Source organism: Aspergillus bombycis, assembly GCF_001792695.1.
Source record: "Aspergillus bombycis strain NRRL26010 chromosome Unknown contig00168, whole genome shotgun sequence".
Classification (NCBI taxonomy): Eukaryota; Fungi; Ascomycota; class Eurotiomycetes; order Eurotiales; family Aspergillaceae; genus Aspergillus; species Aspergillus bombycis.
Genome location: NW_019170170.1, coordinates 26,314 through 53,865, shown reverse-complemented (window position 1 = coordinate 53,865; position 27,552 = coordinate 26,314). Strand labels below are relative to the sequence as shown.

Below are 27,552 nucleotides of genomic sequence, written 5' to 3'. Positions count from 1 at the left end.
TGGATTCGGTGGTCGTGGCGGCTTCGGCGGTGGCCGTGGTGGCTTTGGCGGATTCGGAGGCCGCGGTGGCTACGGTGGTGGCTACGGTGGTCCTGGTGGTGCTGGTGCTGGTGCTGGTGGCCCTGGCTTTGAGGGTGTCCCCTCAGTGCCCCCCAACCCGTTCACGGATTTCGCAACCTCCGGGGGCGAGAAGGGCCCGGTTATCTATGTCCGCAACGTAAGCCTCCTTTCGCGCTCAAATGTCACTCGTGGACCCGTATACTAATGCGTGGTAATCATAGCTGCCCTGGTCTACCTGCAATGAAGATCTGGTCGACCTGTTCTCGACTATTGGAAAGGTAGACCGTGCGGAGATTCAGTACGAGCCCAATGGTCGCTCTCGCGGCACGGGTGTGGTCCAGTTTGACAACGCAGAGACAGCAGAAACTGCAATTGGTATGTTTTGTAAGCCGCGTCTTCCAATGCAAACACTGACGTTTGTATAGCCAAGTTCACCGGTTATCAATACGGTGGCCGTCCACTCGGCATCACTTTTGTCAAGTACATGAATGCGGGCGCTGGCCCCGGAGACGCCATGGAGGGTGCCGAGCCACTGGTGGTATCACGCAGGACCAGATCATGTAATAGTATCGTATTCTGTCCTCCTTTCGACGGACCGATGAGGTCGAAAAGTTTGCGATGTGATTACACCCCCGGTCAAATGACTCCATGACCAAGTATTCGTGTGGACGCGATAATGCTACTCTACCGCTTTTGATGCCTCTGTTTTTGTCTTGTTTGCTTTCTTCTCTGGTGATCTGGTTCTGTGGGACAAATCGGACCTTGATTCTGCTTACTTTATGTTCTTCTACGGGTGAGTTTGTGATTGACCATGGTCTGGCTTTGCTCTGTCTCCCACATCTTGGGTGGGGTTTCCACTAGAAGATTTCGGTTCTGGAGAGGCTCCTTACTTCATTTTCGAGTTGGCTTTGGTAGAAATTGCAATACCCGATCGTTTAATGTTACGCCAATGCCAATATTCTCGCCGTTCGCGGCATTAGTTCCTCCCTTTAATTGTTCTTATCAACACGTATTCTGTCATCTGGTGTCTGCCATCATTATCCATTTCAAAGGGCGCTGGCTGGTAGAATCTACGTAAGTGCATCACAAGACAGCAAGGCTATAGCGAGACTGTCGCTTTTCTAGTTACCACATAGACTATGGTAGACTGGGTTTCAGTTGCGTTACTCCGTACCAGTGCTGATCGTCTGCAGTACAGAACCCGTGGATCACCGCCGATATTTATCCCCCTCACTATATATTATCTTGAATGCTTCATCTCTTCTCTAGGCTTTCCGCTCCTCTCTATCTTTAAGCCCTTGGAATATATAACATTACTTACCACACTATTATGTCTACAAATTAAAATAATATCCAACGGTCTACTTGAGAGATAAAAAAATTAAGACAAAATAACCATAAGTCTTCATCCCAACATAATGATATTTCAGCATAACCTAAAATTTTCTTTCAACTCATAATAACTCATTGAACAAAGCGCAAAACAAACAACCGATCTAGGAACCTGATCGCGTAAAGCCAAAAGCAAAGCATTGCATTCGAAAGACCATCTCAGGGTCTTCGAGAGGAAGGATAAAAAGTGAACTCGAACTCAGGGTAAATCAACCAGGGAACCGAAAACGCCCCGGGGGAATAACAAAAAGGGGGGACATAATATGATACAGACGAAGAGAAATCGATGAAACTTGAACCTGAAACTCAAGCGAGAACGAGACAAAAGGAAATTCGAACAAAGGAAATGCATAACCATAACATAACCACGCACCCGGTCACCTGAGACCTATAAAACCCTGACCCACGCCCTAACTTGTGGATTGTGATCCTGTACCTGTTACCTGTACGCCTGCTTATCCGATAATGTGTCCGACCTTGGGTACTTTGAACGCCAGAAATGATCATTCTTTGTGTTTTCTTCGTGCATGGGAAAACCGAGTGACCGTTAAAAACAAAGGGAAGACATTGCAACAAAGGAAACAAAGAAAAAAAGAAAAAGGAAAAAGGAACAGAAAACAAGGCAGATTGTAACAAGGGAGTGAATGAGCATGTATGTCATGAAACATACATGCTACTGGTCGGTAGTTGCAAATATTTACAGAAGAATTGAAATGTGACAAGTGAGATTTAGTACACTTGTCGGTGGAACCAGCCTTATTGGCCATCCAAGCATCTATGCTGGGACGTTCGCTGGTGGGTAGTGACCCGGAATCTTGAGCTCAAGGGTGGACACACTGTTTTTGGTCGCAGCGGGGGGACGCTTCATAGGCTCGTTTGAGTGGACGTTGCCCGGACCAGGAGCGTTGACGGGCACTGCCGTGGTTGATGAAGCTGTACGGACAGAGGGCGGCCCATGTCCTTTGTTCCAGCTGGCAGTCATAGGCTCATCGGGTCCGTATGCTATCGATTCCGGTCTCTCATCTATCGAGGTGGGGACAGTGTTGAGAGTGTGATCTGTCACATTTGTAGTTGTGGGCGCAGTCGAGGTGCTTTCGCCCCGATTTCTCTGTCGTGTCAGCGAGCTTTCACGAGAATTGGTTGTCTTCAATCCTGCAATCAGGTTGGGAGCCATATTCCCTCTCTCAAATCCAGCGGTATCTTGGGTGTTATCATAGATTTGCTGAGCCTGCACTTGCTTCTGATGGCCGGTTGTGTTCATCCAGCCGCCATAGTAGCTGTCGTGTCTCTCGAAAGGTTGGCGTGTGGTTTCACCCGCCTGGCTTGAAGGCTGCACCTGGTCTATATCCATGTCGCGTTCAGATATAGAGTGACATGTGCTTTGGAGAGGCGATTTAGCATCGGGCAACGACCCGACGGCGGCCAACAGATCTTTCTCGCCGGAGCTCTCTCCACTTGATGGCGACAGTGGGGCCTGTAAATGGCGGTCGATATGCACATCACTGGGGAAACGGCCGCCCGGTTCACGCGGCTGAGATGCCGGGCGTTCTTGGTTTAAAACCACTGATCCTGCCGAGTAGGGCGTGCGATCCGCCTCATCCTCATCCATAACCCTATCACTGCTGGTAGACGTCCGACCGAAACTTGCACCACTTACAGTGCGCACATGTCTCCTGACAAATGCATTCCTTGCTTCACCGGTCTTGGAGATTAGGCTTTCGACGTCTTCGTACCACGCCTTCATCGTCTCGTGCGACTCGGCGCGGAATACCCATGAGTGGCCCCGGTGCATCGTCCCCGTTTGCCGCCCTTTCAGCATGAATTTGTGAGATGTGGAGCCCGGCTGCGAATGCGAACCAAGCTTTTGCTCCGGGAGATACAGCGACATCACTGGCGTCTGCCAGGCCACTCGATCGGCGGACTTGAACTCGTGAAGATGAGTCGGAGACAAAACATACCTGTATCATGTTAGTGACAAGAACAACGTCGAGAAGGGAATTATGGGACCCACCAGCCAGGCGTGTAGCTCTTGAGATACTTGCTCTTACGTTCAAGCATACCGGATCTGACCTCTGCAGCGGCGGGATGGTCTTTACCAGGGTAGGAGATATTCTCCACGTCCCGAAGGGGAACTCGTGGATCGACTAACTCGTCAGTCTCTGCGATGAACGAGTTCCATTCGTGGTCGTGTGGCATCGAGATGGGGCCCGCTCGAAGCTTCTCCGCGGCATCGTACGCTTCGTCGGCTTCCCGTGTGAGGATGTTGGCGTAAGTTTTGTATGCCTTCTGGATTTCGCTAACCACGATGGATTCCAATTCGCGACCAGAGTTTTCCAAATTCAAAAACGCCTGCATCACAAATTAGCAAATGTTAATGTGACCCATGATGCAAGGTCCCATACTCTATGCAAATAGTTTTCTTCTTCAATCTGCTTTTCAATCTGCTTATCGACACTCAAACGGACGATAAACGGGTCTCCCTTTCCCGCCGTGGCTGCAGGATCCGTGTCGACCAGGCCTAGGGCTTCGTGTAGGTGGCGGACGGATTTGCGGGTGGCGTCAACTTCCCTATCAACCGAGTTTCGAAAGTCGCCCGAAAGGCCCCTGATCTCCTTGGTTTTCTTTTGAAGGTCGTTTCGGAGTCCCATTAGCTGAGCGACCAACTCGTTTTCCACTTCAGCAGCTTTGCTCGCTTCCTGATACGCCTGTTTATGGAAATTCCGCAAAATATCAGTCGCGTCTGCTAGGCCGCCGGATTTGAGAAAGGTGGGCGGCAACGCTGAATTGTTGATAATATTTGACGCCGACATGAATAGTTTGGATCGAGTTTCGTAGGATCTCTGGAGTTCTTTGAAGAACACAATGAGATCCTTTAGGACCTTACGCCAAGCTGATGTATGTCAGAAATACAGATTCCTTGTGTACAAAGGGTACACAGCTGCGCTGTGCTACAGAAAAAGCCCTACCTTGAAAGCGATCTGCTAAAACTTCCGTCGGGTTCCCATTCGTAGGAACAGGGATGTAGAACGCGCTATGCTGATCTTCGGCGCCGTCGACGCTATACTTCTCCTTGTCGCCTAGGACTAGCTCCTCACACTTCCGGCGCGCATGCTTCTCTTACTCCCGCTGCGTCGCATACTGCCTCTCTTGCTGAGGGAGGACTTCTTTTTCAAAGTCCCGGATCGCGTGGGTGTCACAGAACGGGAGTTGGACATCTGAGATGCGGAACGCTGTACGGCGGCGGATGACGGGCCCTCGAACACGACGGAACCACGTTGGCTGGCGACATCGAACTCCTCATGAAATCGACCGTTATGAGTGACCGGGGGTTCGGCGACAGCCCCAGAAGCAAAGTTGTAGCCGGAGTTGGAGGCTATAAAGGAGTTCGGTCTAGAGGCGGACCGCGATCCATAACCCTGACCTGAGAATATGGAATTTGCGGGCTGTGAGATGGCGCCGTAAGTGTCCTGCAGAGGTGTCTGCGACCGGACCACTGTGGCCATGGTTGATAGGGCAGAAGAGGAGGAGAAGGAGGAGGAGGGGGAGGGGGCGGCGGCGAATGGCTTTCGACAAGGCGAGCAATTGGGCGGTGCAAACCAGACCCGTGATTGAGAGTGTGCCTAAAGTCTGACGGTTGGTCGATGCGGGCCGAGAATTTTGGTGAGAAGTATAACCAGAGACGTATGGGGAGGTTATGTATGTATATGTATGTATAGAGTAGTGGTCAAGAGGGTTCGGTTTTCTAGAAGGCGAAAAGAAGGGGAATAGGAGAAAAGATCAACAAGAGAAGGTAAAAAAAGAAACCCTATATGAGATTTGAGGAATTAAAAACAGAAAAAAAAAAGGAGAGTGATAATTTTAAAAATCCAGATCGGGTAATGCCCCAATTCCCAAGATAAACCACCAGAAACGGTTTTCTGGAATTGGTTACCCAGCGAACGGCGGTTTGGGACGTGACCTCCTTGAACTAAGGGCGCGAACTAAAAAGCGTCCAGAGGGTCTGGAGCGAACTGTTTGCGGGGGGTTCAAGGAAAAAGGTAACGACCTCCTAATCTTCGGCGATAGTGTCGCTGTCGTCGTACTCTGTCCGGCAGTAGTCACGGCCGATCCCTCATTAGAATGTGCCCCACCGGGTCTACTATTAAAGGATTCGGCGCTGGGATGGGATCAATAATCAGAATAGCCGTCTTTGGTCTGGAGGGAAAACCAGCTCATGCGATATTTGAGTTGTGGTGGTAAAGGAGAAGAAAAAGCATCGAGGATGACCAAAAGTACGATTGCAGCAATCAACTCTGACCCAAATGCACCAGCTGAGAGAGTGAGGGGTTATCTAAGTACTATCTGGTTAAGGCCTTTGGACGGTTCCGGATGACGTCTACGCCCGGCGAAAAGACTTCAAGGCAGATGCGACGTTATGACGACCAAGAACTACTACTGGTTCCCCAAACAGTGGAACGGACTCCCCGGACCCTAACCAATCTTCGGCGTGAGCAACGGACTGACTTCACGAGGAATGATTGGAAAATGGAAAGAGGAAAAAGAAGAGAGTAGAAGAGAGAGAATGGGGAAGGAGAGAGAAGCATCCATGGAATGGAAGGTAATAATGACATACCGAGGTAGAAAATATTTTCAAGCTGCAGCAACGAAGGATGGCAGCTGAATGAGAGAGAGAATGTTGATAACAGGAAAATTCACAAGTAGAGTAATTATGTTACTTACCTAGGAGAGTACTGAACTCTCTGTACTACTACTACTACTACTACTACTACTACTACTACATAGGAAGTAGTCTACTGCCAATCTCTATTGTCCGGATCGAAGAGAACAAATAGAAGAAGAGTCCTGTGTACTCCGAATGGAGTACATCCCTAACCACCTCTTTTAATCACTGGACAATAGGTTGGTCAAATAATAATGTTACCGACTCAGGGTTAGTGTGAGGTCGGTATACTAGCCGCACCCATGTCCCTCGTCAGTGTCTCCTCCTTTTCTTTTGATTACTATACTATGTACTCCGTATTCTATTTCTCTTAGTCTTAGAAAGCGTACCAGGTCAGAGAATATTAGTTTGATTACCATTTCTATTATTAAAAATTACTACTGGAATTAAAAAGAAAAAAAAAAATGCCGTTGCCTGTTCACCAGCAACGAACCATTTTTTCTGCTTGGGTTGATTCAGGAGCATGCAGTAGTGTCAAGCCTATATTGATTTAATCAATATCCAACAAGACAGAAACAATTCTCAAAATCTAGCGAGGCAAATAATTACAGGATGTCGCCAACTAGTCCAAATAAAAATATCCATCGTCATCGTCACCATTCTCAGTTTCTCAAATCATTCGCTCCCCTGGACCGAGCGGACAGTGGCTGGGTCAGCACTTGAGAGGGCTGACCTGTGGCTATGGTTCTTCCCCCTTGGCTCATATCAATCAATACGCCAATCAAACAATCCGATCCATTTCCCAGTGGATCGAATTTAATCATACGGAGGAAATCATCATCGACTTGCATCTTCCTAGCGTCTGCATAATTGTTCTTCAAGTCTTCGTTTGGTTCCTCTCCCACCCCTTTTCCGACCTTCCGTCCAGTGGCAATATCTCCACTAATTTCTCACCCTCCTATAGGTTACGAAAGAAAAAGGAGATATTCGGGCCGTGCTCTTGACTTCCTCTCCGGGATGCGATGAGGCAGCAATTACAGTAGACTCCCGAGAAGTTGAAAACTAAAAGGAAAAAAAACCTTCTATTCGACGTCATGCACGGTTCATCGCTTTCCATGTCGATCAAGCCGGAAGGTTTCCAGAAGACTGGTTCGGGCAGATTCCCGTTCATACTTACTGAAATACTCCTAATTGAATTTTTTTCCTTCCCATGCCTGACTAAGGTGTAGGACTAACTAACTAACTAGCATAGTATACTATACAAAAGTACATCTTCTACTACCAATTGTATCAAAGCGAAGGATGATGCACGTCCTTCCCCCTTTTTTTTGCAATAGACAATTTAGCACCTCCACCCACACTCCCTTATTCATGTTTACATCTTTTCATGAGATCCCTCAGAAGGGTCTGAAGTTGTGACAGACCTTGCAGATGGCCGTGATTAGTCAATCCTGTCGTAAAACCTGCTGGTCTGATTCATGGAGTTACATTTCCCAGCATCGTACCACAGAAGCCACCGCCACCGTCTTTTGTATACATAGAACTCCCAAATCAACCATAGGGTAAAACTCTCGTAGTTGCAGCAAAGGTTGTCTGTATACTGCCGGAGGGTTACGGCGGCGAGTCAAGGAGGATGATATCAGATCCCCTGACTTTCCCCTGCATCAACCTTGCATCCCTTGAGTTCGCTTCAATATAGTAGATTGACAGCGTTCTGTCAGTTCCATAGATCAGATGGATAGGGCGTTCCGGGTTTCCGCTGTCTCTTACATTATCCTTAGGTCAGCCCGATGCCGCCGGATACCTGAATATCAAGGCTGAGCTGATTTGATAAATCCGCCATGTGATTGGTCGGCCACGCTCCAGACTCCGTCATGGATGAATGTAGTAACCATGCCACCTTACATAGTGCCCCTACAAGCTTGTATCAACATTATGAAGCTTAACGATCTAGGGCCTGTAATCGCTTCAATGGTGAAACTTGCTTTTGCTCTATTTCAGGGCACGCTGTTGATCCTCCAAGCATGGGTTGATCCTTATCGCATATTCTTGCAGATTGACCGCCGCTGGTCTCTAACATCCCTCACTGTTTCACCCTAAATATAATCGCAATGCACAGTGAAGAATGACACGGCATACATAGCTCAGCATATAATGTGTTGGCTGTGCGCAATTGGTCCCTTACGCTAGAATTATAGTTGGGCCGCCACCCATGCTCCTACGTTCATGTTGGTCAAGTGACTGAAAGACATCAACAGAGAAAACATGACCAAGGAACAATGCAATCTCCAGTAAAGAATTTTGCCAAAGTTGCTAGCTAAACGGGTTCGACATATAAGGGTAATTTTACACAAGGATACTGGGAATCGGCAGATTGAAAAGAGACCTGGAAACCAAACTATATTCATGAAGCGGGAGCCTGGGATGTGGGGACCTCGATACCGTATGCTTCCTTGATTCTCTGTGCCCGTCTCTCGGCGTAGCAGGGCCATAGAGACCTATAGATCACATCAGCGATAATGTACCTTTCTATTAAAGCCATGACAAATCTGATGGACATACCTCGTCCCTCACCCAATTCAGCAAGGGTCTGCTCGCCCGAGGTTCTGTAAGACTTCCGCAATTGCTCCCGACGTTCGAACTCGTCAATATCGGCATTCTTCTTGTAACCCCACAACGATCCGCCGGTGTATTCGAAAGTGCCCATGGCGGTTGCCAGTGCAGCACCATAACCGAGAAGGGCGGGGAAAGTCCGGGCTGCACAGCTGTTAGAATACCGTGACGCAATTGCAAATTGAGAGAAGATAGGAACACAGACCTCGTAGACCCAGAATTGCACCAGAGAAGAAACCACCCAATGCGACGTTCCAGTGATCCTCCTTCTCCCGCAGATTGGCGGACGCCGTCTTCACGAACTCATAGGTACCTCCCATTGCCGCTGGATAACAGTTGTCAGCAAAGTCGAGCCTAACACTGGCCGATTCCAATTGCATCCATACCGAAGACACCGATTGTGCCGCCGCTCCTCACGAAGACACCGAATGGCCCAACGTTCTTCCTGGTGAGGGTGTTCTGAACTGCCGAGGCGAAAAGACCCACTCCACCAGTGAGCATAGTGGTCTTCATTGCCGCCTGGATCGCATCCTTAGGATGGTAGCTGTGGTCTTCAGTATGTCCAGCCATGGTGGCGGTTGAATCTGGAATGGGCTTCTGCTTGTAGTGGGCGAGTCGTTCCAACGGTTCGCTGGGATTTTGGGAAGTCGCGGTTTCTGCCATGTGACACCGCCTTCCCCGGGCTATCCCAGAGCTTCATGTTTAGTGATGGGAGAACAGATGGCTTTGTTCACCATACGACTTTGTCGGTCTCTTTCTCTGAGATATCTGATTTCGATCTATAATAACTGTTCCTTCTTTTAAAACGATCTCAAAAATCAACCGCGTCGGTGGTGGTGAATCCATCTCCAAAATTGCCGCCCGCTTGCTCCAACTACAGTGGGCTCCCCGCCAGCCCAGCTGCCAACGCTCATTCTATCAGAATCGAATGATTTCTTGGCTTTCAGGTGATTAATCACTGCAGATCTACGTCTAAGAGCAAAATAATAAAAACCATCTTTATGGAAATTTTTCTTTGAAAAACTCTGGATCCCTCGGCCTGATCCCCGCCAACTGTGAGCTCAAACGAGCGTCCCCATGACGTCCTTTCAACGGTCAGGCAAGTAGCTTCGCCCGATGCGGGAGCGCATTGCTTTCCTATGCACACGGTACTGACATGGACAAACCGACGACCAGGCAAGACCGCCCCCCGTCTTGTACAAGATATATACGAATATGATCCTGCTCACCCTCCAGCGACCGGCCGCAGTCTGCTTGCGGACGTCCCGCCAGTGTTTCCTGAATACTACAATGGACCACTAGAACACATCTCATCGGCCGCATGCCGCCATAACTTTGTGTCGAAACCAGCACAGAGTTATGTCCCTCAGTCGGAGCAAGGCAACCCTGGAGCCCCTACAAAGGTGTCGGCCGTGTGCTTGAGGTGCCGTTATCATTTGCAGGTTGATGTGAGCTCTACGCCCGGTATTGGTCAATCTAGTGCGAGATTTTCAGACCACGTACATCATCTGGTATATAAGTCCGGAAAATACAGAGGCGGCGCTGTGCCGGAGGAGGTCAGCCCCAAGGGCCAGTTGCTGGAGACATTCCATTATGAATGTTCATATCTGTCTTGCTCCGTTGCAGTATCTGTGCGGTTCGCCTCGCCTGTCCTTAATGATGACCGGGTGCGACTGTTGGTAGACCCCGAAGTGCTGCGAGAGCGGGCGAACGAGGCATTTGCAGCCCATCCTGACCGTCTGGAAGGAGTTGCTCCGCCCGCACCTATCAATGTCTTGCTGAACCTGCGTACATATATCAGCAACGCCCTTCTTGATAGCCAACAGAGCAAGTCAATCTCAGCGGTTAATAAAAGGTTCATGACGTGTTTCGGAGTTGAAGGGAAGCCCTGCAAAGACTTGTTAGAATTCCTGGGATTTAGCTCTAAGGTTTGTAAACTTGCACTGTAACACGTGCTTGCAAGTTGCAATGTGGTTAATACTTTGACCAGAACGAAGGCTTTTGGGAACCTCCTCGACCGAATCCGTGGGCAGAGTTCCCCTATCGCGACCAACTCAAAATATTTCTTGATGACGTTATACACGAACTTACAGCGCTCATAGAACAGAGGCCAGTAGTAGAAAGGAAGGGCCACCAGCTAGAATTTAATCGTCAACCGGTCTTCAACGATCTCCTCTATTCATTGGAATCTTTGGACTGTAAGTGTATGCCAGCAACTCCTACCATGGCAGCCTTGCTAATAATACTTAGACCCGAGGCCTCACGACCAAGTGAATTTCAGATGGCTCCTCAACCGTGTGTCTCAACTGTGAATTGCACCCCTGTGAACGAATGCTAATCATTCAACAGTTACTACGAAGACCTGGGTGTCGTTGAGGACATGGCGGCTTCATTAATCATAGAGGCCTTTAACCGACAAGTGTCCGTTGATCCTAGTAGGACTCCTGTCTACCTAAAGTGTCTGAAGTCAATTGGAATTCTCAGAGGAGGGGAAGATGGTTCACTTATAGACCAGGCAGTTCAGGTAGCCTACTCCGAAGGGAAGTACACCGAAGAGGACGTAGTTGATGCCTACAAATACTTTGGTCTAAGCCACGATGACCAGCGACTCACAGAAGAAAGCATAATTGGGAAGTTCTATGCTTATCTAGGTGCCACTACTGCTGTTCAAGAGACCGAGACCCGTAGACAGCTATGGAGGATAGGAGATAGCAGACGGAGTGAGCGGATCAAGGCAGCAGCGGAAGAAAGTACGACTGAGTTAACCCAACCAGAAATGGCTCTCAATGAGATAACTAACGGTAATAGGGGTGTCAACTGCTGAACAGGCCCAAGTTTTCCTTGGCGTTAGCGCTGACACATCTGATGATTTTGTTATGGCAGTTTACACAGCCAAAGTATTTCTTTGATGCCTGAAACCTAGCTTTGAGCCTTTGTGTGCTGACTTAACCCAAGGTCAACGACAATCCATCTAGCCGGGATCTTGCTCGCCGTGCAGTCCAGCTGCTAGCTGAGGAGCGAAAATCGGAAGCCTTGAAGCATTTTCTCAAGACTGGCGAAATGACTGCCGGTGAGATGGGCGTTGCTGATGCCTATCGTCTCCTTCAGATACCCGACCGCACCGTGGATGAGGGGGCAATCATGGCAGCATATACGATCTGTGTGGACGAAGCTCCAGGACAAGCTGAAAACTACAACCAGGCGTTGCGGATTATCGCGAAAGATAAGAACAGCCCTCTGCTGAGCAATATGATTTCTGGTTCCGCCACTAAACCTGACCGTAACTTGGCTGAATGGCCTGTCGGACTGCAGAATATTGGCAATACCTGCTACCTCAACAGTCTGTTACAATTCTATTTTTCAATTCGTCCATACCGTGATATGGTCTTGGACTTCGAGAATTTCAAAATGGACATCCATGAAGATATGTTGAGCCAAAAACAGGTGGGGTCTCGCAAAGTGTCGCAAAAGGAGGTTGAGCGGTCCCAACGGTGTAGGTGATGTTTTTGTTTTCTTGTGCGTGTTCGATGTAAAAAGCTCACGACTATATGCTTCAGTTCTCAGAGAATTGCGAACTCTCTTCAACGACATGATCACTGCCCAATCAACTTACGTTGTTCCCACCCAGGAGCTGGCGCGGTTGACGCTGATCAGCCCTTCCAACGAAGCTGCTATTCGTCGCCGGTCGACGATATCTGGAATCAGACCCAGTGCTCTTGGTGAAATCAACGGTGTGCCAGTTATGGGACCTCTCGGGCCCCCACAGCCGACTATAGAAAGTGAAGCCAATGAGCTCATAGCTCCGGAGCCAGAGAAGCCCCAACGCTCAACGACAAGCGATGTTGATAGCGAGACAACCCTTGTCTCTGATGGTACTAGGATTGATGCGACGGTCCCGCTGCCTAATGACAAGGAACCTGAGCCCCTACGTGCAGATTCTACGAAGATGGTCGCGCAGGGCGAATCAACCCCTGAGGCAGTTGAGTACCAACCATCCGACAGACCGGCTTCTGCTGAGCAGAATGAGCAGAATGTGCCATCTAGCCAGCCTCCTCCAGTCCCGCCACGGCCTGGTCCGCAACCTGATCCGCAGAGGCAACTTATAGAGGAAGTAGAGATTGGGGCTCAGCAGGATGTGACAGAAGTAATCAACAATGTGTTGTTCCAGAGCCAATGTGCCATCAAACCAATCTCGCTTGCTCCAGATGGTGAACAGCTCGATCAAGTGAAAGAGTGAGTTTGATTACCTATTTATCTCACGTTCTGGGCTAACCTATGCTGTCCTTCAATAGCTTATTTTACGGTAAAGCCAAGTCCTACATCCAAACACCTGAAGGTGTACGATCAAAGGAAGAATGGTGGTGTGATATTAAAATCGACGTCGCGACTGGATCACGAGATATCTATGCTGCCATTGACGGTGCTTTTGACGTCCAGAAAGTTAGCGTAGATAATTCGGTGGCGGAGCAGTTCAGTGCAATCAGCAAGTTGCCGCCAGTTCTCCAAGTTCAGGTCCAGCGTGTCCAGTTCGATCCTGTCAAGAAGCGCTCCTTCAAGTCCACCCACCATTTAGAATTGAAGGAAACTATCTACCTTGATCGGTATATGGACACTCAACAACCCGAAATCTTGAATCGCCGTCGCCAGTGTTGGGAATGGAAAAATGCATTAAGAACACTCGAGGCTCGTCGAGCCGAGTTGCAACGCCAAAGTGTATGAACCCACCGAAGGATGGTTTTCATCCACCGTGAAGAGATGTTCTAACTACTCACAGGAGGCTGATGGCCTAGACATACCGAGCTTATTCGACAATGCCAAGGATGTACTAGAAGAGCTGAACTCTATGAAGGAGGACCCTGAGACCGCAGCAGATGCGGTTCCTATCAATCCAGAACTTATACCTGAGCTTAATCAACTTTCTCAGATAGCAAGGGCAGAGCTGAACTGTATGTGTCACACTATTTACCTTTCTCTGCTCTCATCTTTTCTAAGCTCCTATATTGTTCTGACATATGGTTTGTTTGTTGTGGAACATTTATACTCATGTGTTTTCTAGACATCGAGCAAGAGATCAAGGATTTACAAACTATGATCTCAAGCCAGTTTGCTGATTACAAACATTTGGCCTATCGTCTCTACGCTGTTTTCGTTCATCATGGCTCCGTTGAGTTCGGGCACTACTACATTTACATCTGTGACTTTGAACGGAATGTTTGGCGGAAATATAACGACAACTATGTCACCGAGGTGCACGACCTGGATGAAATATTTACGAGCCAAGACCGCCAAAATCCCCCGACTCCGTACTTCCTAGTATATGTCAATGCCACTATGAAGGACCGTCTAGTCAGTCCTCTTTGCAGGGAGATACTCGAGTCTCCCCCAGACGATCAGCCGAGTGTTGACATGGCAAATGATACTAAGGCGGTTACTGCGCCGACAGCTGCAGAAGATGTGGATATGAACCCACCGGCGTACGATGAGATATGGACTGACAAAGGCACATCAGGTACGGAAGATAACCACCATATAGAAGATAAAACGGGCCCCACTGGCGTGGGGGGCAACGGGGTCACTGGCAGAGGGCCGTCAAACAAAGACACTGACTTCCATGATGTGCAATGGTAGGCTCTGAGACAATACTTCCAACCGGGGTCGCGACACTGAATCCATTGAAACGGAAAGGGTTAGATGATGTAGCTGGCTCAACTAGCTAAGCTGAGTGGCCCTCTGTACAGCGACATCTGACCGTGATCCCGTGCCTGGTGCACTTATATTTATGAAACTACCTATGTCATCCGTTCTATGCTGTACAGATGAGGGTTTACAGTTATCTTCAGCGGAACATGTTGTTTTGAAGTGAAGGCCACGGCAACACCCATTGATCAAGACGACCTTTTTGCCCTCGCCATTCTTCCCAAGCTCAATCCAATGAGGTCATACTTAATTCAAATTACCTTGGACGTTTAAGCCGTACCTATGGCCATGCATACATCGACCACAAGCCGCCCAAACATGCATTTACAGAACCTTCATGGCAGTTGTGTGATGTTGAGTAATTGTTGTTTGTACATGGGAGCGGGTCGGTACTTATTGTTCCTGTAAATAGCGGGTGATACCATTAGTTATGACTGTCTAATGATGTACAATGACATTTATCTGTGTCTAATTAGTATAGTCTGGTTGTACGCTCTTTTATAACCACGTGACTCGGACTGCGCCTAGATATGCTGATCCGACAGGCGGGCCGCGGATCGGAAACGGAACATTGCCCGCCATCGGCAGTCCACATCGGCAGTACAATATGCTGCCTTCATTCCGGAAGTCGAAGAGCTACTGGCTCATAGGATTGAGGTTGGCGTAAATAATGCAGAATACTTTTACGATAGGGATTGTACAACGAAAGCGCGGTTATTTCGAGTAAAGCAAGTGATGGATAAGAGCTTGTTGCCCGATCTCCAACGATTGCGGGGAAATTCCGGGGCACTAAGGTAACACCCGTTACGGGTAACTTTCCGCACCTCCGCAGGAAGCCGCCCTTATTTCCGAAGACAGTATATATCCGTTCGTACTGCTCCTTAGCTCACGAGCGTAACTGGGACATCCTGACCCGCTGATTCTCAGTGTCTTCTTAAATTCTCACGAAGAGACTAACTCCTGCCTTGATCAGTTGCCACTCCTAACAGCAGACTGTAGTGCTTTCTGCGCGTCTAACCCCGCTGGGATCTCAGTTCACCATGCCTTCACAAGTTGCTACGTGCCTGCGCCTTGCGCGGCAATTTTCTGCAGACCCGAGCAAGGTAGTGCTCTCAATTCAGTGATATCGAGGCAGGATCATACTGACGAGTCTTCTACTAGCATCAACGATTCCTTGCGCGTGCATTCTCCAGCAGCGTCCGCCGCTCCGAGATCAACAAGGTTGTGTCTTCTGCGGAATTAGCAATCAAGGACTTGAAGCCCAACTCGACCGTTCTGGCAGGCGGTTTCGGTCTTTCTGGTGTACCGGATACTCTCATCAATGCTGTGCGAGCGAACCCTTCTATCACCGGGTTGACGGTGGTCAGCAACAACGCTGGCGTGGATGGAGCGGGTCTTGGCCTTCTTCTCGAATCCAAGCAGATCTCGAAGATGATTGCCAGCTATGTGGGCGAGAACAAGACCTTCGAGCGCATGTACTTAACTGGTGAGATTGAGTTAGAGTTGACACCACAGGGCACCTTGGCTGAGCGTTGTCGGTCGGGCGGTCATGGAATCCCTGCTTTCTACACACCTGCCGCTTTTGGTACGGTTGTGCAGACAGGTGAGCTGCCTTTGAAGCACAACGCCGATGGCACCGTCGCTCTGCGGAGCAAGCCCCGCGATGTCAAGGTCTTTGATGGCAAGAGCTATGTCATGGAGGAGTCTATCAAGGGTGACTATGCCTTTGTTAAGGCTTACAAAGCCGATAAGTTGGGCAACTGCCAGTTCCGTTATGCTGCTCAGAACTTCAACGGGGCCATGGGCCGCAATGCTAAGATGACAATCGTTGAGGCGGAGCACATTGTCGAGCCTGGTGAGATTGAACCGGCTGCTATTCATCTGCCCGGTATCTACGTCAAGCGTGTTATTCAGAGCACGACACCAAAGAATATCGAGAAGTACACCTTTGCCAAGGAGGAGGGTGAGGACACTGCTGCCCTGGGCAAGGGTGACACCGCCGCCAAGCGTGAACGTATTGTCCGCCGTGCGGCTAAGGAATTCAAGAACGGGATGTACGCAAACCTGGGTATTGGTATGCCCATGCTGGCGCCCAACTTCGTTGATCCTTCCGTGGAAGTCCAGCTCCAGTCTGAAAACGGTATTCTGGGATTGGGCCCCTACCCTAAGAAGGGCCAGGAAGACCCGGATCTTATCAACGCCGGAAAAGAGACGGTTACGCTTGCGCCCGGTGCGGCTTGCTTTGGTAGTGACGAGTCTTTCGGCATGATCCGTTCAGGAAGAATCGACTTGACTATTCTGGGCGCCATGCAGGTGAGCGCCAGAGGTGACTTGGCTAACTGTAAGTTCTTCTGCATATGATCATCTTGTGTAAATCTTTGGCATCTGTCCGTACTAACCGTGGCATGATAGGGATGTTGCCCGGTAAGATCAAGGGCTTTGGCGGTGCTATGGATCTGGTTTCCAACCCCTCCGCTACAAAGGTGGTTGTGACTATGGAGCACACTGACAAGAAGGGCAACCCTAAGATCGTCAAGCAGTGCGAGTTCCCATTGACCGGCAAGACTTGTGTCAGCCGTATCATCACTGAACTCTGTGTCTTTGACGTTGACTTCACTGACGGTCTTACCCTGGTTGAGCTTGCCGACGGTGTCACTGTTGATGAAGTCCGGAGCAAGACAGAAGCTCCGTTCAAGGTTGCTGATGATGTGAAGCCCATGCTGTAATCAAGTCCTTTTATACTCTTTTTGTTTGCATGTCTGGATGTCACCAATTCGCAAAATTATGGGATTTATAAGCGTATAGTTTGTGAAGTCATGTCGGGTACGGGATCTGCTGTATATACCAATCTTTCAGAAAACAGTTCAAATCATTCGAGAATATGTCTTGGACAGTAACTGTACATTGCCCCCACCAGAACATATCAAGATAAACGTGATGCGGTGAAAGTAGTCTTTATCCGCGATCTATATTCCCATCGCAGTAGATAATAGTAGTACATTGAAACATAAGTATACAAACTCCTCAAGCCATCCCTAACTTCCAATATTGCAGCACCCTAGCTAAACCTGAAAAGACCCTTCAACCTCGCACTTACTCTCCCCCAGAAGTCCCTTGTCGGAGCCTCTGAGAACTCTTTAATTACATTGTCATAGTAGTCTGGGTTACCAGTCGGTCGCCGCAGCTTAGGAGACAATGGGTACCGTCGGGAATAGCGATCTTCCAACAGCGACGACAGTGCATTCAAAGAGGCTTCTGAAAGAGGCGGAGGTGGCGATTGTGAGGACGGTTGTTGCGGCTGCTTAGAAGGGTTCTCTGAGGTCTGAGGGAGGTGGGACTGGAGGTATGTCTGAACAGAGACGGCTGAAGGGCGGACATGGTCAACGGGCCAGTGTTTGAGAAGGTGGTTAATGCGCGTGATGGTTTGGGCCTAAAACAGTTGTCAGGTTACTGTTGGTTGATCTAGTTTGGTAATTCAAGCAAGACATACCGGTGGCTTGGACATGATGGTTGTGACTGTGATTGATGAGCGAGAAAAGCGGTCTGTTAGGAGATATAGAATTTCGTAGAAACACCAAACGCCTGCGGGATTATCCCGGACAGTTCAATTGATTAAATGGGGTGTGATGGGTTGTCGGAGTAGCGATATCTAAATTATTTTGATATGATCTACGCGGGCAAAAAGTCAAGTCACGGGGATGGGCGGAATGCCCCAGGCAGCAGCAGCGGCCGTCAGCCACTGACAGAGGCTCTCTCCACTCCGTCATGTAATCGCCCTCATTTCCATTCCATCCTCCATCTACAGTCGATCCCTTTCCATCCTCATCATCGCTTGCCCTCGGACACTCTTTATTCCTTGTCTTCTTTGTTCGTAGTACTATAAGGCCTCTGTTGTGAACATTGGTCCTCTCTCTTTACCGCCCATCCCCTCTCTTTCCGGATTTCCTTCCCTCGCTCAGCTTGTCATGAGCTCGCAGCGCTATCAAAGGGTAAGAGTCACCCAGCGCCCTGGAACGGTTGCAGGATGCATAGGAGTTACCGATAAATAGTGAAATTCTTCGGACGGGTTGCTTATTTGGTGATTTCTAGGTAAACGCCCACGATGAAGATGAAGAACCGCAATCACAATCGTCAATCCCTCTCCGGGGGACACCAAACTCTCCACCTCCCTCGTTTCGCTCTCGTTCCACCTCTCCATCATCCAGACGCCTTCTCCATGACGACCCCCTAAACAACGATGCAGATCAGACGCTGGCCGACGCATTTGATGACGAGAGTGACTCCGAAGCGGATGAGCCGGATGACCGTCAGCGACTAATGCGGGCTCAGCCGGATTCGCGACCAGTGGCAGATAGCAGCAGTGCGACCGCTAGTTCGTCATCTGGAGTGGGTAATGAACAGCAACCGCCCAGTGAACAGCGTAGTGGGATCCAGAGGAGGCAGACAATTCTACCGAGTTTCAGTACTGGTAGCCGAGTGATCAGGTCCACAAATGACGGTGTCTTTGCAAACCTGGCGGCTAAGCCAGAGCGTGGAGAGAAGACCGAAGACCTTCCTCCGGTGTGTATTCACCTGCTTTGTGTTGAGTGATGCGTATTCTTTTGAGTCCGTGCTAACGCCTTGTGTATAGTCCTATGAAGAGGCGGCTGCTGACGCTACCCCTCCGTACTGGGAGACTACGATTTTGGCCCCCGGGATCTCATCCGACGAGGTGTACGTGGATGGGTTACCAGTAGGGTCCGTTTTTTCGTTTGTCTGGAATGCTATGATCTCCATGTCCTTCCAACTGGTCGGTTTCCTCCTGACATACCTTCTCCATACTACACATGCGGCGAAGAATGGAAGTAGGGCTGGTCTCGGTCTTACTCTCGTACAATACGGATTCTACATGAAAGGCGGCAGTGATACGAAACCGGACGATGGTGCAGACCAATACGTGACACCTCCGGACCCCAACAGCCATAATTTTGACCCTAGCTCCGTTACCGATGGATCTGGGAGCGATGGCGGCGGTGGTGTATCGGGGATCTCCACGAGTGAATGGATTTCATATGTTCTCATGATTGTTGGTTGGTTCATCTTAATCCGCGCTATCAGCGACTATCTACGGGCTCGGCGACACGAGCAGCTGGTGCTGCAAAGCCCTGACCGAGGCCTTCCTGTGCCGATCATTGCAACAAATGAAAGAACAGAGACCGTTGTTTAAGTTGCCAGCATAGTGATCTGCAAAATCTTGGACGGGTTGGAGCCTTGGAGCCTGGGCGTTTCTTTCCTTCTTTCTTCTTTTTATTTTATGCTATAATTTGCTTTTGTATGGGTAATGCGCGCTAATTCCCCCGACGGACATTCCATGAGACGTGAAGTCCTCATTTCGTTTATCTTTGAGCATGGGAACACTTGTAACTATTTGATTAGAGATACCAAATCTGAAAGACATAGCACTTGGCATTGATGCCCTATCGTTGTCACGTCTGCCATTCGCCAGCCAGGCAACCTTGTTTTTTTTTTTTTTCTTTTTTTGACCTCCCTACAATCCATTTTTTGCCTTCTCGCCTTGCCTTCCCAGTTTATTCTTCCCTTCCCAACTCTTAGTTTCTATTTTTTATAACATTTACTCATCGATCAAATAAACTGCGCTTGCCCTCGACTATCTTCACAATCTACGTAAGTCTAGACTAACCAGCGATGGCAGCGTGATTTTTGTCTTCAGCTCTTGGCGGCACTCTCCGCAGCCCGTCCGACGTCTCCGCAAGCGTTTGTTTACCGCGCCTTCGTATTTGCTCATTCATTCATTCTCTCCTTCATATTATCTCATCGACTTCTCGCCCTTTCCTTCTTGATCCCTGACGCTTGGAGATCTGTTCTCTTGTTCTCCCCCGTAAATGGCCAAGGTCGATGCAGCGGCGGATTCTCCGGCCGCCGCATCGCCAAACCACAGCCTTCCCCCAGGCCCCGTTGAGGCTCGCTCGTTGTCCTCTATTACCGCAGTAGCCTCGAATCCCCCGGCTTATCCACGGAATCCGACGCAGAAGAAACTTGATCCTTTGGTTTTGTATATCGTGAGAGTCCCGGGCAGTAAAGGTACGTCATGGTCGGTTACTGCATAGATATACCCCGCATAAGCGGTGGGAGAAATTGACCGATCATTTAATTTATTCAAGATTGGACGATGGATGCTAATTTCAACGTCTCGGGCCTGCAATGTAGATGTCTTTCTCTCTCCACTGAAACCACCAACAAAAGCCAGCGTTTCGGCTGAGGCCATCAATGCTTCCCTCTACTATCTACATGTCTCGACGCCCGAGGACGATGTCTTGCTTCAGGAATGTGAGCAAGAGCGCGAGGAAGAGGCGAAACTGCGGAGAGAGCTTGGAGAGGAAGCGGATGTTCCTCCTGAGTTTGCGAAAATGAATCAGGTTCGACGAAAGCCTGTTCCAGGCGGCGGTGGTGGCGCAAAGGTGGATGCTGATGCACGCCCTCCCCTCCCTGCTCACCGATCCAATGTGTCGCTGCCAGAGAATGTTCTACCAGTGCCAAAATTTGCGGAAATACCGTCGTCTCTGATGCCGGCTCGTCCGGGCTGGACCGGAAGTCGCTCGTCGATCGATATCCCCCAGTCCGCGACTCAGGTGACAACGGACAGTCGCGATCCTTTCCTCCGGCATACGCCACCGGGTGACGAGCCTGAAGCAAGGCCGTCCTTACCGCCTCGCCCACTTCCACCTGTCCCGAAGGATGAGCTCGCATTTGAGCTGGTCGAGGACAATTCTGCGCCGAAGAAGGCCAATCGTTGGAGTGCCTTGTCGGGGTATTTGCCCGGACGAAATGCGGAAAACTGGAAGGAAAAGTATGAGGTCCTGACCTCAGGCCGTCACAGCCTCGACTCCAGGAGACCTCAAGTGCGACCACAATCGGCTCACGCGAATCCATCATACAATCGCATGAGTTCTCCAGCGAGAAGTCCAGGCCAATCTCCAAGCAGGAGACCTTATGACAGCAAACCGCCGGAAAGACCTGGTTTCCACATCACCCTCATCCGTCGCGATCCTACCCATGGGAGTCAATGGAATGTAGCGACAATCTCAACACCGAAAATGGACGGCGGCGCCATTGACATCGAGGTGTCCACGCCAGGGTACACCCGGTTCGCTGCGCAAAGTGAACCGCTCTCACTGGCCAGTCTGGGAATCAACCTACCTTCCGAACTGGGCAACCGCATCTCACTATCTTCGTCTCGACCTACTCAGGCTGAACTGGCAGAGAGCACCCCCAACCAACCATCGCATTCCCGAAAGTTCCACCGCAAACTCTGCGTATCACGACCATACCAGGAAGACGGCCGAGGCTCCTTAGACCCAGGAGCCAACCGACCCTCACTCGACCACGGAACCAACAGTCCCTCGAGATCCAACCTCTCCAAGCTCAAAAGCGGCTACTACACCTTCACCTCACCCTGGAACGGCACCTGCACATTCTCAACGAGCGTCAACGGCCGCAGCCTCAAATGCAAGCACATGATCCCAATGCCCTCGACAGGCCCGAACGGCGCCCCCATCGACAATCCCGCCGTAACAGTCGCCGAAATCCGCTTCAACACTCCCTTCCAAGCAGGCCATCTCCACCACCAACCAGGCCCTTCCCACATCTCCCCCTTCACCCTCAGCCAAACCCCAGCCTTCAAAGACCCAACCAGCAATCCCAACAACCACGGCCACAACCTCGACCCAAGCTCCTCCTCCCCGTCAGACCGCAGCTCAAAGCGCGCTACCCTTGCTCAATTCCTCAACCCAAACGCCTACAACCGCCCGCGCGCCCGCTCCGGCGCCTCCGCCCACTCCACATCCTCCAATTCCAACTTCGGGGCACCAACCCGGAAACCGTCAACAAGCAGCACCAGCAGCGGCGCTGCAGACCTCGAGGACGGACCCCGTCGTCCTCTGCGCCGTCCACTAAGCGACGACCGCCTCGATTTCTCGCTTGCGCGAGAAAACGCCGGGGGCGGCATGCGTGGGAAGAGCGCTAAACTAGGTAAATTGATCATTGAGGATGAGGGTATAAAGATGCTGGATTTGCTTGTTGCCTCTTGTATGGCTGTTTGGTGGAGGGGTTATTACTATTGATTGATCTTTTTTTCTTTTCTTTCAAGAGTACATGGAATGGTTGATGGGTTGACCTGACGTGCATGTGGATGGTTTTGTCTCCCTTGGTTTCATGTAGTCTTTGTTCCTATGTATGTATGTATGTATGATTGACGATTGATGAAATGATTATATATCCTCAGATTCACTGTGCTGTTACTATCAGAATTAGAATTATGTTAGTCCAAAAAGAAGAGAAGATTATGAACCACAAACAAATAATAGAGTACCATCTCGTATATGCTATACTATAATCAACTACTTCATCAGATCTATCCATTCATCAATCAAAAGATCAAACTAGCGCTCAATTGCAATGCAACTGCCGTCTTCCTCATGCACGCTTACACACAGACCCAGGTCCAATAGCCAGTCGCCAGTAGCATAGGTAAAGTCGGGTACATACAAGAACGGAACATGAGTGAACCAGTCCTCTCTTTAACCTTTTTGTATGTAAACAGGAAGGAAAAAGGAAAGGGGATACCGCTAGAAACTAACTGCATGGCATAACCAAAGGTGGGGGAACCCGTGAATATATTTATGCTCTTATCATATAGGCATCCGGAAACGCCTGCGAATTCCAGGGACGAAGATATTCACTTGGGCCAATGGATTTTATACCACCCATGCCCGTTTATTGTACGTCCATTCCACGCTGCAGCGACGATTCCAGATCGTTGTGGACGCCACCGCCCGCGGCGAGCGCCTCCTGAGGCTTGGGCTCCTCTTGCTTCCAGACGCCCTGTTGGTTCTCGGGGATTGGGACGTTGGTCTGCTGGGCGATCTGCTGCTGTTGCGCAGCAGCGGCGGCCTGCGCCTGGGACTGCTGCCGGACGACGGCACGGAAGCGCACGACTTCCTCGTAGATCATACGACGCATCTCCTGTACGTCGTCCACCACTTCGAAGTGGAAATCGAAGGTTGTGGGGCATGTCGGCTCGTCCGATGCGTCGTGCCAGATGTGCAGGTATGGGTGCTCCAAGGCCTCTTCAACCGAGATACGCGACGAGGGGTCAAAGGCCAGCATGCGGTCAAGCAAGTCAAGCGCATCGGGGTTGGCACTGGGGAACAAGCGCTGGAAGGGGATCTTGGGCATGAAAGGCAGGTTGCGTACGTACTCCTGGGCCCGGGGAGAGCCGATGCGGCTCAAGGTCTCCTCGTTCGGAGTGCCCAGGTAGTGTAGGATTTGATTGAGCTGGTCGACATAGTCACGACCCTTGAAGAAGGGGCGGCCGCCGAGGAGTTCGGCCAGGATGCAGCCCACAGACCACACATCGACTGTTGTATATCAGCAAAGTAGATGGCAAGAGAGCATGTTAGGGGCAAAAGCACATACTAGCTTTAGTATAACTCTGGAAGCTCAACATGATTTCCGGAGCACGGTACCATCTTGTCGCGACATATTCGGTCATGTAACCTGCGTTCTCTTCCGGGTCAATCGAGAAACCACGCGCCAATCCGAAATCGCAAATCTTGAGTTCACAATCGGCATTGACCAGCAAGTTTCCGGGTTTCAAATCTCTATGCAAAACATTGGCCGAGTGGATGTACTTCAGGCCACACAGAATCTGATAAATAAAGGACTGGAAGTGGGCATCGGTCAAGGGTTGTCCGGAACGGATAATAGCGGCGAGATCACACTCCATCAACTCTGGGCAAGGAAATTATATCAGTAGCTGTGCGTGGACCATGTGAAGGTGGGCAGTCCTACCCTCATACAGATACGTTTCGTTGAAGTTATCTGGGCGCGGAATGTCCATGTCATAGAGACAAGTGATCTGCATGTTCCGGTCAGCCCTATCAGCTTCAGTGGCATTAAGTTGGCACCGAACGTACATTGCGGTGGCCTCGGAAATGTTGGAGTAACTTAATTTCTCTCAAGGCACGCTTAGCTAAGATCTTCTTGCTGAAGACATTGGTGACTTTCTTGATAGCAACACCTTCACCGGTTTGAATGTTCGTGGCGGCACTAGATAGCGAAACCGGAGATCGTCGTCAGAATGTGGTGATCCAAACAGCTTTATATGATATTCATCTTCGCAAGGCCATTACTCTCGATAGATGAGGGTTGACAGAGAGACGAGTATGTCAGAAGCTTATGATGATCCATAACGTACCAGACAATACCATATGCACCTTGACCCAGCTCCTTAGTGACATTGTATCGTTCATCCACAATAAAATCCTGGTTGAAGACCTTGAAGATCTTACGTCCTCGTAGATCAGCCATGGTATCGGAGGGGCGATGGAAAGGGAAAAAAAGGTTTCCAGGGATCGACTGCTAGTAGCACAAAGGAAACTCGAGGCGGTAAAGCGAGTGTCGTTCTGTAGACGCCTAGAAAGAAATGGAGGGGGAGGAAAATGTGCGGTCGGTCCACCCAAAAGGTAGTGGGGAAATTCGCGAGTACTTTTGCTGTTGTCTCGATTTGTTTTCTGGTTTTTTTTATTTTCCTCCTTTTCCCTTTTTATTTTTTGTGTCTCAGTCAGGGGAGGGGAGAAAGACAAACAGAAGATCTGGCGCGGGCTGGCTGGTCGATGAGAGGGAAAGCAGCTTCGAATGGACGGAACGGCAGCCCCGCAGTGGGAAAGTCAATCTTCCGCCGTTGCGGCTCCTGAATGGGAATTAAGGGTTTCAAAACTTATGACAATGAGGCGCAGCAAGATGGGAATCAAAACCCTCAGAAAGAGATCCTTCTAGAGGGAGCAAAAGAGCTGGAAATGTAATGTCAGGCGAGGAACGACTAAAGCACGTTGAACCACAACCGGGTGGAAGAGGGGTGTAATTAACGCAGATCGGTTGGGGCCTTGCAGATGGGCGAGGTTCTGGCGGCACCGAACATGCAGCAGCAGTCAAATGGTCAATGTCGGCGGAGGGAGACAAGTGGGGATTGCTTGCAAGTACATACTTTGGTTCGTTCAAAGAATGAAATCATTGAACGACTTTCTTTCAAGGAAACTCGTTTGCTCAGTCTATCACTGAGCTATTGTTCCACCACACAGCGTAGAACAAACAAAACGTATAGGGTGGCGTTTATTTATCTATTGCTTAAATCATCGACAAGAAGGAAGTCACTGGATGTGCTGGTTCGGCGGTTTGCCGCCCAGGATGGGGTGCCTAAGGCCCATCCGGGGAGGGGCTCTGGTGGAGCACTGATGATGACAGTGTCACACTGGTCACACTGTCACATTCTAGCCTCAACCCACCACTTCGGGGGGAGCGGATATTCTGGTCTCAATCTGTGTTCAACCTGGATTCAACAAACGGATGCTATACAGCCTCTGAATGAATAAGGGGATTTTGACTGGCTAACATCCATCCTAATGGATAGCTTTTGTCGAGAAAAAAAAATAAAAAAGGAATCAATGTCTAAGTTTCCAAATCACCTCTATAACTTGAGGCTTCTCTCGCTCTCGAACATATATCTGGCGAACCCTGTCTGTCTCTGCAATTGCTTCCTTCAATCGGAAGGAGACCTTGCCCTCGTCCTTGCTACGCAACGGGCCCAGACTATACTCAAATGGATCCGGGCCCTTGTATTTACTGTTATCCCAGGTCTGCTCCATGGAAACCGAATCCTGCAAGGGTAGCGAGTATTTGACAACGGAAAAGCCATTTATCAGATACCAATCGTCTGACAACTGCCAACGTCGAAGCAAACAGGCTTCACCGCAGATGGCAGCCACCTTGCTGAGAGCAACCATGTCGGCGTGGAACCAGGATTTCCAATGATGCAAAGAGAGCGGCAATGGACGGCCTGACTCGTAGAACCCAGACGCATCGCCCCGAAGGTCTAACTGATGGAGGCCATGTTCCCACTTGAGTTTCACGGTAGTTTGGCTGTAAATACACCGCGCGATCATTCGATCACCGGCGCCCTTATAGTCATAGCAATTGCGAAAAACAGCATTGAGTTGTTGAACAAGGGGAATGGAGAGAAATATCCCAGCACCGCCGTACGCCATATGGCTCCCAAAATACATCTGTGCGATATCCTCGGTGAGTGCCCCTATATACTGCGGCTCCGTCGGATCATACGTCGCCAACCGTTGCACGAGATTCTCCATTGAAGGAAAGAAAGTATCATCGTCGATTAAGACAATCCACTTGGTAAGCTCATCCTTGCGCTCAAAAAGGGTCCGGAGCAAGGAAAAGTACCGATCCAGCAAATCATCCGAGTTTTGGATAACGGTGAGGCGAATATCCAGTTCCTTTGCCCGTTTTTGAGACTGCTTCACCGAGCCTTCATCATCAACCACGGCTACAATGTGTGCATTTGTTCCTCCCGCCCAGTGTGCGAAAGCATCCAGAGAATCATACAATCTCGCTGTAGACGTTGCGACGCCAAATATCATGTGTGATGCATTGGGGCGTGGAGCCATCACGGGAGCATGTATTGTCACCGATGTAGCACATCTCTCTTCTGGCAGTAGCTCTGTATGATTCTTTGTATCCAGTTGGACCGTCCGATACGTGGGAATTGGTACATCGAGTGAATCCGAGAAACCAGTAAAGTTCTTGGTTTGCACAACAGATATCTCCAATCTAGCATATTCCGCGGAGGAATTGGAAGCGTGCGTTCTCAGCAAGTCAAGATCCACATGGCAACCACTGCTGCTACTGGAAGATGGAGACGGAGCATTGGGGAAAGGACTAATATCAATATTGCTATGTCGCGAATAGAGAAGGAATGCTGCAGATATGAGCAGAAGTGAAGTGGTGGCAGCTATTACGGCAGTGGATCGGCGCCATTGAAGCAAAGGATGATAGCGCGCCTGCATCGCGACCCGAACATAGCTAATATCTCATCAATTGTTGTTCTATACGGTTGAACCCAAGTTGGACCATTTATTGTGAAGGGCAAAATCTAAGAAAAAGAAAGAAGAAAGGCGGGAGGCTTCAGTTCCAGGCCCGCTAGGGGGGAAAGAGTCAAGAAAGTGAAAAGAAAAAGAGAAAATAGTTAAGAAAAGAGACGATGTGATCCTTGTTTCAGT

General features: G+C 49.7%; 10 protein-coding genes across 10 annotated transcripts; 5 read left to right on the top strand and 5 right to left on the bottom strand.

Annotated features, from left to right (window-relative positions):
- ABOM_011496 (RNP domain protein) lies at window positions 1-712 on the top strand (the record flags this gene model as incomplete). Its single annotated transcript, XM_022538624.1, has 3 exons — window positions 1-217; window positions 282-435; window positions 486-712. Coding segments are annotated over 3 exons (598 nt in total), but the record flags the coding sequence as incomplete, so codon positions are not given.
- A 1,515-nt stretch (window positions 713-2,227) lies between these two features.
- Window positions 2,228-4,955, bottom strand: ABOM_011495 (SLM1 family PH domain-containing protein; the record flags this gene model as incomplete). Its single annotated transcript, XM_022538623.1, has 5 exons — window positions 2,228-3,410; window positions 3,464-3,801; window positions 3,855-4,342; window positions 4,419-4,529; window positions 4,592-4,955. 5 exons carry the CDS (start codon window positions 4,953-4,955, stop codon window positions 2,228-2,230), a joined length of 2,484 nt encoding a protein of 827 aa, XP_022383656.1.
- Window positions 4,956-8,516: 3,561 nt separating this feature from the next.
- Window positions 8,517-9,388, bottom strand: ABOM_011494 (NADH-ubiquinone oxidoreductase 213 kDa subunit; the record flags this gene model as incomplete). Its single annotated transcript, XM_022538622.1, has 3 exons — window positions 8,517-8,869; window positions 8,931-9,050; window positions 9,112-9,388. 3 exons carry the CDS (start codon window positions 9,386-9,388, stop codon window positions 8,517-8,519), a joined length of 750 nt encoding a protein of 249 aa, XP_022383670.1.
- A 476-nt stretch (window positions 9,389-9,864) lies between these two features.
- ABOM_011493 (ubiquitin-specific protease UBP2) lies at window positions 9,865-14,353 on the top strand (the record flags this gene model as incomplete). The annotated part of the gene is made up of 10 exons (XM_022538621.1): window positions 9,865-10,653; window positions 10,716-10,923; window positions 10,976-11,033; window positions 11,075-11,475; window positions 11,534-11,622; window positions 11,681-12,218; window positions 12,283-12,958; window positions 13,018-13,438; window positions 13,500-13,671; window positions 13,782-14,353. 10 exons carry the CDS (start codon window positions 9,865-9,867, stop codon window positions 14,351-14,353), a joined length of 3,924 nt encoding a protein of 1,307 aa, XP_022383666.1.
- A 1,109-nt stretch (window positions 14,354-15,462) lies between these two features.
- On the top strand, window positions 15,463-17,148 carry ABOM_011492 (3-oxoacid CoA-transferase; the record flags this gene model as incomplete). The annotated part of the gene is made up of 3 exons (XM_022538620.1): window positions 15,463-15,525; window positions 15,584-16,763; window positions 16,835-17,148. The coding sequence occupies 3 exons, from the start codon at window positions 15,463-15,465 to the stop codon at window positions 17,146-17,148; spliced, it is 1,557 nt and encodes a 518-aa protein (XP_022383665.1).
- A 332-nt stretch (window positions 17,149-17,480) lies between these two features.
- On the bottom strand, window positions 17,481-17,927 carry ABOM_011491 (ubiquinol-cytochrome c reductase complex assembly factor 2; the record flags this gene model as incomplete). Its single annotated transcript, XM_022538619.1, has 2 exons — window positions 17,481-17,852; window positions 17,913-17,927. The coding sequence occupies 2 exons, from the start codon at window positions 17,925-17,927 to the stop codon at window positions 17,481-17,483; spliced, it is 387 nt and encodes a 128-aa protein (XP_022383668.1).
- A 460-nt stretch (window positions 17,928-18,387) lies between these two features.
- On the top strand, window positions 18,388-19,628 carry ABOM_011490 (metal homeostatis BSD2 family protein; the record flags this gene model as incomplete). Its single annotated transcript, XM_022538618.1, has 3 exons — window positions 18,388-18,411; window positions 18,512-18,982; window positions 19,053-19,628. The coding sequence occupies 3 exons, from the start codon at window positions 18,388-18,390 to the stop codon at window positions 19,626-19,628; spliced, it is 1,071 nt and encodes a 356-aa protein (XP_022383667.1).
- Window positions 19,629-20,304: 676 nt separating this feature from the next.
- ABOM_011489 (uncharacterized protein) lies at window positions 20,305-22,542 on the top strand (the record flags this gene model as incomplete). Its single annotated transcript, XM_022538617.1, has 2 exons — window positions 20,305-20,503; window positions 20,630-22,542. 2 exons carry the CDS (start codon window positions 20,305-20,307, stop codon window positions 22,540-22,542), a joined length of 2,112 nt encoding a protein of 703 aa, XP_022383657.1.
- Window positions 22,543-23,194: 652 nt separating this feature from the next.
- Window positions 23,195-24,790, bottom strand: mpkA (mitogen-activated serine/threonine-protein kinase SLT2; the record flags this gene model as incomplete). The annotated part of the gene is made up of 5 exons (XM_022538616.1): window positions 23,195-23,838; window positions 23,897-24,211; window positions 24,272-24,338; window positions 24,397-24,529; window positions 24,678-24,790. The coding sequence occupies 5 exons, from the start codon at window positions 24,788-24,790 to the stop codon at window positions 23,195-23,197; spliced, it is 1,272 nt and encodes a 423-aa protein (XP_022383658.1).
- Window positions 24,791-25,920: 1,130 nt separating this feature from the next.
- On the bottom strand, window positions 25,921-27,339 carry ABOM_011487 (glycosyltransferase family 31 protein; the record flags this gene model as incomplete). The annotated part of the gene is made up of 1 exon (XM_022538615.1): window positions 25,921-27,339. The coding sequence occupies one exon, from the start codon at window positions 27,337-27,339 to the stop codon at window positions 25,921-25,923; it is 1,419 nt and encodes a 472-aa protein (XP_022383661.1).
- Between the last annotated feature and the right edge of the window lie 213 nt (window positions 27,340-27,552).